Source organism: Nannospalax galili, unplaced genomic scaffold (genome assembly GCF_000622305.1).
Source record: "Nannospalax galili isolate Female #2095 unplaced genomic scaffold, S.galili_v1.0 scaffold7, whole genome shotgun sequence".
Classification (NCBI taxonomy): domain Eukaryota; kingdom Metazoa; phylum Chordata; class Mammalia; order Rodentia; family Spalacidae; genus Nannospalax; species Nannospalax galili.
The window spans coordinates 8,411,045-8,423,290 of record NW_008359081.1 but is presented as its reverse complement, the minus strand read 5'-3'; the positions used below and the strand labels follow the sequence as shown (position 1 = coordinate 8,423,290).

General features: G+C 39.2%; 1 protein-coding gene across 1 annotated transcript in view; it reads left to right on the top strand.

The window, feature by feature from the left end:
- Positions 1-5,223, top strand: part of CUNHXorf21 (chromosome unknown CXorf21 homolog) — a 22,140-nt gene extending 16,917 nt beyond the window's left edge. Inside the window, exon 2 of the mRNA XM_008822727.3 lies at positions 4,068-5,223. Coding sequence (XP_008820949.1) covers positions 4,069-4,959 — 891 coding nt within the window. The 5' untranslated portion in view covers position 4,068 and the 3' untranslated portion in view covers positions 4,960-5,223. The remainder of the gene's footprint in view (positions 1-4,067) is intronic.
- Positions 5,224-12,246: the final 7,023 nt, after the last annotated feature.

The window sequence follows — 12,246 nt, the reverse complement described above, 5'->3', positions numbered from 1 at the left end:
GTGTGTGTGTGTGTGTGTGTGTGTGTGTGTGTGTGTGTTTGTGTGTGCGCGCGAGCGCATGCATGCGTGTGTGTGTGTGTGTATGCACACATGTGCATGCATGTAGGTTCCCATGGAGGCCAGAAGAGGAAGTTGGATTCCTGGAAGCTGAAGCAATTGTGAGCTGTCTGGTGTGGGTGCTGAAAATCAACCTCAGGTCCTCTGGAAGAACAGTATGCTCTCTTAACTGCAGGGCCATCTCTCCAGCCCAGTTTTCTCCTTTTTAATTCAGTCTAGGACCCCAGCCCCTGGAATGATGACACCCATGGCTTAAGTAAATCTCGTCACCTCGGTTAACCTAACCTAGACAGTCCCTTATAGGCATCCTTAGAGGCTAACCTTTAGGTAAGTAGGCATGCTCAGAAGCTTGTCTCCTAGATAATTCCAGATCCTGTCAAGTTGACAGGACATTCACTCGCTTTGTTGATACTAAACAGCACAGATTCCCATCAGCAACTCCTCTTCCCCCAAATCCTTGCTCGATTTTGCTTTTGTTTGTTTTCTTGACAGCAGCCATTCTGGCTAGGGTGATGTGGAACCTCAAAAGAGTTTCAATTTGCATTTTCTTGACGGCTAAAGATGCTGAAAACACTTTATCCTGTATTTATTAATAAACGGTTCTTGTTTTAATAACCCTTCACTTCACTTGCTCATTTACTGATTGGAACATTGTTCTGGTGTTTGATTTTTTTTTTTGAGTTTGTTATATATTTTGGATTTAACTCCTTGCTGACGAGAACTGGGGAGGTAGGAAAAATAAACACATCCATATGTTTTTTTCTGCTCTCTTTCCTGGAATCGTTGCCTTTTCCCCCTCAATTTTGGGCTCATATTCTCTTAATGTATAGGAAAATATTCTTTCTCAGTCAAGGTTTTCTTAATCACTTCACAGTGCTGCAGATGGTGAAGTCTAGGAATATCTGAAATACAAAGATACCAGACTGAGACCTTTGCCCTATCTTTTCAGGTCTTTGTCACCAACAAAGAAAGAGATCAGAAAAACGACAAGTCAAAGAATTGGGAAGAAAATTCTTATAGCACAAAAGTACACACTTAAAGGGTGAGTGTCAGCTTCTCAAGAGAGAGGCATCACTGGAATTTTTATTTACTTAACTTTGGATTTTGAGGCAGGATCTCATTTTGTAGCTCGGGTTGTTCTGGAACTCACTGTATAGCCCAGGGTGCTCATCAACTCACAAAGATTTTATTTGGGTGCTTGGGATTCAAACAGTCCGTGTGCCATCAGGTTCAACTAAGCCATCACTCTAGCCCCTGGAGGTGTCATTATAATAAAGCAAAGGGCAGTTCGTGGTCATCTTGGTAGGCCATGCTTGTTCCAGCTGGTGTTTTTATTAAATTTTATTTATTTATTTTTATTTTATGTGTATGATTGTTTTGCTTGCATGCATGTAAGTGCTCCCATATGTGCAATGCCCACAGAGGTACAGCTGTTAGCTGCCATGTGGGGCTGGGAACCGAACCTAGAGCCTCTGCAAGAACAGCCAGTGCTCTTAGCCTCTGAGTCATCTCTCCAGACCCCAGCAGTTAAGAGCACTGGTTGCTCTTGCAGAGGAACCAGGTTAAGTTCGTAGCATCCATGTGGTGGCTAATAGCAGTTAGTAACTTCAGTTCCAGGGGCATTCAATGCCCTCTTCTGGCCTCCACAAGCATTACACACACGTGCACTTACATGCACACAAAACACTCATACACAGAAAATAATAATACTTTTTTTTTTAAAAACTCAGGTTACAGTACCTCAAAAATCAGTTTTCTATAGTTGCTTTTTTTCTCTTCCTTTTGATTTCTGTGAGACATGGTTGAGCTTAGACTAGCCAGATCCCTTTGCTTCAGGTTCCCAAGTATTGAAATTACAGGTATGTGCCATCCTGTTTGACTTTTATTTTTTTCTTTCACCATATTACCCAGGATAGTCTCTTCCAAGAGTTTCTAAAATTTGTGTAAAATTCAAAAGTCAATAGTAATTTTTATCCTGATTCCTCACAATGACATTCTGAGCCTTTAACAGGAATGGCTGAACTGCAGCCTGGTCCAAAGTATAAGATGAAGAAATAGCTGTATCACTATAAAGGCCTTTATGTCATCTCTGTTGCTCTGGTAGTTATCTTTTCATGTATTCAAACTTTGCTTTTTCATCTAGATGTTAAGTTTATTGTGGTCATAAATGTATTTAGTATTTTTATTTAGTTAAGCATGACATTTTCTTTATCTTAACAAGTATACTAAGAATACAGGCAGTATTATTCACAAATCTGTTGAAAACTTACTTTGTATCTTAATGTCACATAACTTTGCCTACAGAATAGAGACATTCAAATTATTGTTAAATATTTGATAAATTTGATGAATATAATTTGGAATAATTCCAAAAAAGAAGATAAATATTTACAGTATTATCTTTGTACAATTTTTAAAGGAGAATTTTATTTACTTGGAAAATAATAACTATAGGAATGTAAAAGAAGAATTGAAATAGAAAAGCAGACTTCTAAGTAAGATTAAAAATGAGTGTAACTGACTGTAACTAGTAATAATCAGATACATAGAGATTAGAGATGTGCACTAAAAACGAGTCTTTCTGTATGAAACAGTATATTTTAAAATCAAATGGAGATCTTTTTAAAAGTCAAAAACTCATTCAAATTTGTGTCTTACGGGGATTATACTGAGTTTAATATTGTTTAACTGTATTAACTCAACTGTGAACCAAAAAAAAAACAACAGCCACTTTTGAAAGAGATGCATCTTTGCTCTGGAAATTGTTACTGAATATGTTAAAGCTGTAATGAAATGTTTCTCTTAATTGTGTGGTTATTAAATAAATAAAAGAAATGATCCTTCTTTTAGGCTTTTCAATTTCAGAGTCAAATTGACAGATCTGTTTTAGAAGCACAGTCCTGGGGCCAGAGACGGCCAGTTTTCCTCACTGTTGCCTGTTGCTCAAGTTCCAGGAATGTCCATGTGTTCCTTTTTTAGAAAATGCAGCTGCTGGTTTCTGGCTTATTCTAGCCTCTCCATACTTCAACGACAACTGCTGAGGGCCGGGAAGTGGGAGGGCAGGTATGGGGAAAGCCTACTCTCAGGAAAGATCTTTGATAACTAGGTTAGAGGTAAACCTGTCAGTTGAGTATAGATATTTCTAGAATGTATTCTGGGAAGTGAGTGAGACTGAGGGAAAAATCCAATCTGAACTTCAAAGGTAGGGAGATGATTTGTGGTTTTTCATGCTGTAGTGAACGTGAATTATTTCAGAATATGCCATTCTTGTCAACTGTTTCATCAGCTTCGCAAATACTTTAAAAATCCTACATACCCATTTCTATCTATCCCAGAAATAAAATAAAAATGGGTAAGATTACAGCTCTTGTTTCAGTAGAGTTTGCCCCAGATTTCTTCATGTTTTTCTCATAACCCACTAGCCATATGACTCTCGAGATGCAACTTCTAGGTCTCTCTTCACTTCCTTTGAAGCACAACATAAATCCCTTGGCCTCGCTCTCCAGGCCCTTTGGGATCAGAGTCCAGATTATTGACCCAGTTCCTTTTCTTTCTGCCTCTCACCTTTTTGATACATAATGAGTAAGCCATACCACAGTGACTTCTTACAATTGTATGTGGAGAGTCCAAAGTCCTACTTACCCTTTACCCTTCAGCTGAAATGTCACATGTCCTACGATATATCTCCTGACATCTCCCTTCCTCTATGCTGTGTTAGGGTTCCTTTCTTTATACCACTTTTGTGCCTACCACTGTTATAATCCTCAGTAATATAATATTGCGATTATTTGTAACCAGTTTATTTTCTTCCAGAGGAGAAGGATAGGGCTATGCCCTTTCATCTTTGTGTCTGCAGCATATGGTGTAGGCCTGGTATACAGCAGGCACTCAATTAGTGATGGCTTGATCAGTGAATGAATGAATTCATTAATTATCCTTTATATCAACTGCCAATTAAAAATGTTTAAGTCTTCTTTTCTCTCATTGTTTCTCATCAATGCTCTTTCCAGAATGCTGTCAGAAGGATATCTCAGTGGACTCGCTCACTGGAAAGACATCCAATGGAATTGTACATCTTACAATGAGCCAGTTGCTGGGGAACAAGATGAGGAGACAACTGCTGCTCTTTCCTTTTCTTCTGTGGATGAAAAGCAAGTCCGAAGTCTTTTTGTGAGCTGCAAATCCTCTCACAAGTTTATTTCTTCAGTGCGTTCAAGAGAGAGCCAGCACAGCAGATGCCAGAGTGTAACAGTGTTGCAGACAAACCCCAACCCTGTGTTTGAAAGTCCTAACTTGACAGCAATTGACATATGCAGAGACTCCAGCAGGGAAACCTACTTGGTTCCACCTTCTTGCAAAAGTATTTGCAAGAATTACAATGACTTACATATTGCAGGGGATCAGGTGATGGCCATTAACTCAGTGACAGCAGATTTTCCTTCTGAGAGCAGTTTTGAATATGGCCCTTTGCTGAGGTCATCTGAGATTCCTTTGACCATGGAGGATTCCATTTCCACTCATCCCAGTGACTTTCCCCAAAAACCTGTCCAGCGATACTCATCCTACTGGAGAATAACCAGCATCAAAGAGAAAAGCAGCCTGCAAATGCAGAAACCTATTTCAAATGCAATGCTGAATGAGTACTTGGAGCAGAAAGTGGTGGAGTTATATAAGCAGTATTTCATGGACAGGGTGTTTCATGACAGTTCTCCTACCCAGATTCTGGCATCAGAGCTCATTATGACAAGTGTAGACCAAATTAGTCTTCAAGTGTCTAGAGAGAAGAACCTGGACACCTCCAAAGCCAGGGATATACTCCTTAGCCGCCTATTGCAGTTGGCATCAACTGAGATCAGCACTCCTAGTCTCCATATTTCTCAGTATAGCAATATAACTCCATAGAGAAGAGCTTTCCATTCCTCTCCGTTCTGAGACCCAAAGCAATACTGTATTCATTTATTCAGAGAATGTGCAGGAGGGCGTGGTGGAAGGGAGTTAAGGGCTAGCGAAGGAAAGGTTGAGAAATCTTACAATATTATACATGCTGCAGGAATACAGGAAGAGAAACTACGAAGAACAATTTCACAGGCAGGTTTACACAAAAACAAGGTAAAAATAAAAGAGAAAGACAGAGAGAGAGAGAGAGAGAGAGAGAGAGAGAGAGAGGTATCTATTACCGTTCACTAATGGGAGTATTGGTATGGGAAACGATAAGCCAAATCATGAAAGAAAAGAGAAAACACTATGGGTCAAAGGGTTTCTAGGTTGGGAATGAAAAACACATTTCTCACTGAAATCAGTTCTTCTAGGTTGTTTCTTCTGGAAGGAAATGGACTATAAGAAGTTTGCTGCATTTGGGTAAAAAGACAATGTCAAACATTTTTCCAAGTGTAGGTTTGTGTCTTTTTTTCTGTATTGTGTATCAGTAGGTCTTTTGGATATATTTTTTGTAAAGATTAAAGGAATAGAAAACTGTAAATGTTTTTGATTTTTTTAGGATTAAAAAGTTTTTATTGAGCTTTTGTAATTTCATTCAACAGTTCTTAATCAAATTTAGAACCCCCCCCTTTTCTGTAGCTCCAGCTATCCTGGAACTCACTATGTAGACCAGGTGGCCTTGAACTCACAGAGATCCGCCTACCTCTGCCTCCCGAGTGCTGGGATTAAAGGCATGCACCACCATGCCCGACTTTTAGGATTTTTTGAAACAAGCTTTAATGTAGCTCAGGCTGGCTTGCTTTCCAATCACAACATAGTGATCTTGAACGCCTGACCATCCTGCCTCTATCAAATGCTGATATTAAAGGCATGCACCATCACATCTAGCTGTCTTTTTACCTTTGAATGATAAATTAGAGCTACAAGACATTCCATCAAATCTCCTAATTCTATTTAGTATGAGAGAACATTTTATCAATGAGAAACTTCACAGTGTGAATATTAAAACATTTTGTTTCATCTTGTGTATGATTTTCATGGTGGTGTCACATTCAAAGAGAATTTGGAATTTTTTTTTTCTATTTTCCTTTTCGTATGTTTTCTTGATCTAGCACCAGTAGAGAGTCTACTCCATATGAATATAGAGGATATACTTTACATACACGTATGGTCACATGATATCGGTTTCTGTAAATGCATTTTCTAACACATATACCTTCATGTGTACTTTACAGTTTTAACCTTCTCCCCAGGCTCAGGAATTGGGAAACTATAAGACACTGACCAAATCTACTTTGCTTGTTTTGACCCATGTGCTCTAGGGATGGGTTTTCTATTTTCAAATGGCTTTAAAAAAAACTCTCAAAAGCCAAAATAAAAGTATTTTAGGACATGTGAAAACTATACAGATTCAAACTTGAAATTCAGTGTTCGTAAAGTTTTATTTTGGTTCTTGGCAGCATCAGGGCCTTACTTGTGCTAGGCAAGTGCTTTGCCAATGAGACAGATCCCAGCTGCCAACTAGTTTTTGTTTGGTCTGTGGCTGCTTTCACACAAGAATGGCAGAGATGAATAACCATGATAGAGAACATACGGCCCAACAAAACCCAACACACTTACCACCTGGCCCTTTACAGAAGACGTTTGCCAATCCTGCTCAACAACAATGCCTTGTCCACGCTTCTTTTGCAGTGGAAGCAGGCTGTCAAAAAGATATTGGGGAGCATGGTTATGGAAGATTGGTCTGGGGAACAACATCTGTGAGGGAACAAGGAAAGCAAATGCAGAGTTTTCTTGAAAGAGCTAGGGAGAGTCATCAAAGTAGTGAGTTGCAAATTGAAACAAAAAAGCCGCTTTTACACTCTAGCATCTAGCCGCAGGCTGCACACTTTGAGCTGAGCAGTGAGGACATTTTTCAAACTGGGAGTTTTTAGTGAGTCTTCCTCACCCAAACTGCAGGAAGCTGTGGTTTGGTACAAGAGCTCCACATTCAGGAGGAAGAGCCTGGGTTGAGAAATCCTTTATGTTTCTCTATATTTGTATGTGTACAGTGAATAAATATATATTTCATAGCATATACTATTATATACAGAAATCTGATTTTGAAATAGAAACTATTCACTAATTTTGACATATCAACATAATATCTGCTATGCATTGGTTGCTTGCTCTGTATCTGGTACCATGTTAAGTATTTTCATGAGTTATGTAATTAATTTTCATAATAACCTTAGAATAGAGAGATTTTATGATCTCCTTTCTACAAATGAGAGCACCGAGCTAAGGGAAGCTAAATAATTTATCCAAAATCACACCGTAGCTGGTAGAACTGGATTTGAATTCAGTTCCATTTAATATTAAAAAATTTGTGTAAGAGTGTTTACCTGAATGTATGTAAGTGTAGCAGATGTGTGCAATGCCACAGAAACCAGAAGAAGGCATTGGATGCTCTGAAACTGGAGTTATGGATGGTCGTTAGCTATCATGTAGGTTCTGGGAACCAAACCCCAGTCCTTTGCAAGAGCAGAGAGTGCTCTTAGCCACGGAGCTATCTCTCCATCCCCCAGTTCCATTTAATTTTAAAGCCTTTTGTTCTTAAATGCATCTTGTTATGGATCCCCAGCAGGCTTTGAACTCGTGATCCTGTTCCCTCAGTCATTCCTGGAATGGGATCATGGGTATGCATTACTATGCCTGGCTAGAAGTCCTGTTCTCTTCTACTTTTGCTTTTCTTTTTGTTTTTGTCCTTGTTATTGGGGATTGAACCTATGCAGGGCCTCCCTCAGACAAGATAGGAAAGCACTTTACCACTGAGTTTTATCCTCAGCCTAGTTTATTTACTTCTCACTTTGAGAGAAGTATGGCAAGTTACCCAGGCTGGCTTTGAAGTCACTCTGTAGTCCGGAAGGTCTTTAACTCAAGATTCCTCTGCCTTAGCCTTCTAAATCCCTGGGATTACAGGCCTGCTACCACCAGGCCAGGCTGCTCTCTCCTGTATGCCTCTTCAAGGGGAGCCATCTCATTAATCCGATTACTATTATGTTAATTCATTTTTCCTTATATTATTTAAAAAATTTTTTAATAACCACATAATTAGTAGAAGCATTTCATTACAACAGCATTGACATAGTCAATAACAGTTTCCAGAGCAAAGATGCGTCTCTTTCAAAATTGGCTGTAATTTTTAGGCTCATAGTGTTGAATTAATACATTTATACATTACTGTACTCAGTATAAACCATGTAAGACATAAAACTGAATGAGGGTTTAACCTTTAAAAAAGATCTCCATTTCATTTTAGAATATACTCTTTCATACAGAAAAACTCATTTTTAAAGCAAATAACACTTAGATTTTTATACTTTCCTCTCTCTAAAACACAAGCTTTTTCTATTCTTGTTTCTCCACATTCCAAGATCTACTTGTACATAGTAGGCATGCATATAATAAATACTGACAAATGGATAACTATGTTTGGGTGATGTTGGATACTTCATCTACTGACCAAAGAGAGAGACAATCAGTATGACAATCAGATAAATATGACTAGAAAATATGCTACTGAAGTTTCCTCCCCAAGGAGTAAACTTACTGAACCAATGGGCTTAATTGATTAACAGGTAAATAGTAAATACTAAGATGTCTTACAATAAAATATTGCCATAACTATTTTGTTTTGCTTATTGAGAAATAATGGTATAAAGTAGAAGGACTTATTGTTTTCACTGAATATTCATTTGATGCTGTGTTTTGGTGCCTGTATTTAGGGTTGGAGCACAATGTATGCTATCTTTGAAAGTTACCATATTATTGAAGAGATCCAGATGATAAGTTGGGAACATGTAGCAAAGAAAATTCTTATGTAAGAACTTGGCAATGTGGTATAAGAAAGAATAAGAAGGTCAACTCATGTGTGATGAGTGCTGAAAGGAATTAGGTTAGTGAGTACAAGACAGTGTTAGAAGCAAAGCTTCCAAAGGGAAGTGGTAGTTTAAAGTAGTTTTGAAGAACAAGACAAGATCTAGGCAGATGAAAGAGATATTCCAAGCAAAAAAGTGTTTCCTAAAATAGGAAATAAAAAGTCAATGGCTATAACTGACAGAATGCATGGAAGTTAAAAAGTAAAAAGAGGAATGGTAATGTAGTTTAGTGGAAGATCACTTGCCCAGTATGTGCAAGGTCCTAGGTCAATCCCCACTAACACAAAAAAGAAAGTTACTGTCTTTCTACCAAGTGTAGAAAGACAGGTGTCACAACTACTTAGCGTATATTGAATAATTTTCAGTATTTTTTTGTAATTCATTCCAATTCAGCATCTGAAGCTCTCACTTATCATATATATTTTCTTAACTTATCCCCCCAGTGCAATTATAGGATTATGACTGGTACCATCTCAACAAAGCATTCTGGGAGGTGTGGGAGTAGCTGGAGAGGGGTTCCATCAGTATAGACTTAACTTTAGTAGGGCTTTAATTAGTGTATTAGGTAGGGTTCTCTACAGAAACAGAAGTGATAGACTGAATACATATTTTAAAAAGGTTGCCAGCCTTAGCCTTTAACAGCTGTGCCTTCTCTCCAGCCTGAAGCTACCTCATGCGACAGAGGCCCAGGAACACAAAAGGTCACAAACGCGAAAGCATAGAGATTAAGAGTCTGCAGAATTCTGGTCCTTGGACAGGGCTTCTGTCTTAAACTTTACCCAGGGCTCAGGCAGGAACCATTGTGAAAGTGTGTGTGTGTGTGTGTGTGTGTGTGTGTGTGTGTATGCGTGTGTGTGTGAAGATCTTAAGAGCCAGGGAGGAGGTGCATGACCATATGGAAATAGAGTCCTACAAGCTCTTGGGACCCTGTTCATATGAACCTATAGGAATGGTGTCAGCATGCAAAAGACCCATGCAAACTCAAGGAGACAAAAACCCAGCATAGAACTGGGGAAATGGACAGCAGACCCAATCTTAGCTGAAGAAATATTGGCAACTGATTGCTGCTGGCTGAGGAAGGACTGATCTTTCTAAAGTGAAGAGTCTAGATGGGCTGACTGGATCTCAGTAGATGAACTTGCACTGAGGAATGTCTAGGGACACTAACTTGATACAATACGCCTTAACACAAATAACAGAATGAGATTGGGAGGGCTATGGGAGGGCGCCAGTAGGGAAGTGGGTATAAAGATGATTAAGATTGATTGAGATGTTCTGTATGAAATACACAAAAATTCAACACAAAATTTAAAAAAAAATAAAAAGGAGTTGTATTAGATTGGCTTATATAACACGGTCTAGGTAGTCTAACAATCCATGCCTTGACACTAGAGGGTGAGACCTTGGTAGTGTTAGGAGATTGTCTACCAGAAAAGACTACTCAGACACAGAAAATAGACAAAAGAAAGTCTTTATAACTGGGCCGGGGACTATACTGGGCATTTGGGACCCAAGTGCAGCCCCAACCTTTTCTTAGAGTAAGCGCTTATACAAAACAACCATATCCAGGAGTGAAAAGTTTAAGTTACCAAGTTTAGGGGTGGAAAATCCCCTTAACAATTCTTATTCTGTGAGTGAACAATTTCTATTCTGCAAGATCAAGCCAAGCAGAAAGTACAGAAGCCACAAATCTGCTGTTAGCAGGAGCAACTAGGCGCACACTGACCTCTTCTCAAACCCACACCTTGGTTCAGCTGGGTCAAATGTTTCCATTTACACATTTGAGCAGACTGCGTCTAGCTTTAACTACTGAGTTTAGCTGGGGCTTGCTTGTAACATGGGGTAGCTACGGTCAGTCTTGAGGTGCCATGCCACAGTAGCTGTTCAGTCCACAGGGTTAATTGCCTCAGCAGTTCAAGTCTAGGGCTGAAGGCCTGGAGACTTTTTGGAGATCTGCTGATCTTCACTCTGTATTGGAAGGTCAAAGATGCTGAGTTTTAATGTCAGTGAAGAATAGTAGCAACAGGGATGGTGGCAGCAGCAAGATGCTAACAGCCTGCAAGAACTTGTCAGCATGATGTGAAGACAAGCAGGCAAAAAGTAGACAGTCTTTTTTCTCAGACTTTATTTTTTGAAAGCTGCCACTAGAGAGAGGTCTCATCCACATTTAGAGCAGGTCGGCTCACTTCAATGAAATTGATTAAGAAAAGCTCTTAAGGAGGGCATGGTGGTGCATGCCTTTAATCCCAGTGCTCAGGAGAGGCAGAGGCAGGTGGAGCTCTGAGACTGAGAATAGCCTGGTCTACATAGTGAGTTCCAGGCCAGGTGGGGCTAAAGGGAGACCCTGTCTCAAACAAACAAACAAACAAACAAACAAACATGAAGAATAAAAAGAAAGAAAATCCTCCACAGATGTGCCCAATGACTTCTCTATTAGTTGATTCTAGAGCCAGTCAAGTTCACAACCAAGATTAAACGCTAAAGTCAGGATTTGGCTTCAGTCTCAGAGTGGTCATGATGCATGGTCACTGTACACTTAGTATGGTGACCTCTCCACTCATACATACAGTGCTTATTTCAGTCTCTTCGTGACCAATGTTTTGCCTAGGGTAATCCGTATTGAAAAGCATGAGAAGCGGAGGTCCTACCACATTGAATTTGAAATCTTTAGAGAATACTTTCTGAAATTGTTAATTTGGGTATTGTGAACATGCGAAAAAGCCGTGGCAACTGGGAAAATTGTTTTCACTAGTCTGCTTTTCCTTTTGCTTAGATTTTTTAACTTTTGTTTCCTTCAGGTACTGAAGATTGAGCACAAGGCCTTGCCCATGCTGAGCAAGTGCACTACGCCTGAGCTGCATTCCCAGCCCTTATTTATTTTTTTTTAGAGACAGGGTCTCACTAAGTTGCCTGGCCTGGCCTAGAACTCACTATGTACCCTAGGTTGGCCTTGAACTTTTGATTCTTCTGCCTCAATCCCCCAGTGTTGGGATTACAAGCATGTGCTACCATGCTCAGCTGGCTGTTACTTTATTTTGCAGAATATAATTAATGATACTTTTGAAAAACGGAGGCAAAGATCAAGCAGCAGGGAGTATTTCAGCTCTAGTTGCAAGAAAAGTAAAAAGATGCTTTTCTGTACTCTGTACATCCTAACCAGAGAAGTGTTTTACTTTATTGGACTTATATTTTGTTTTATTATTTTCTCCTCTTTAAAGAAAGCTGTACACTTTAATTAATTTTTAACTTTTGGCAATTTCATACATGTTTGTTATGTATTATGATCATATTCACCCCCATTCCCCACTTTTTTTTTTAAGAAGGTAGGGTT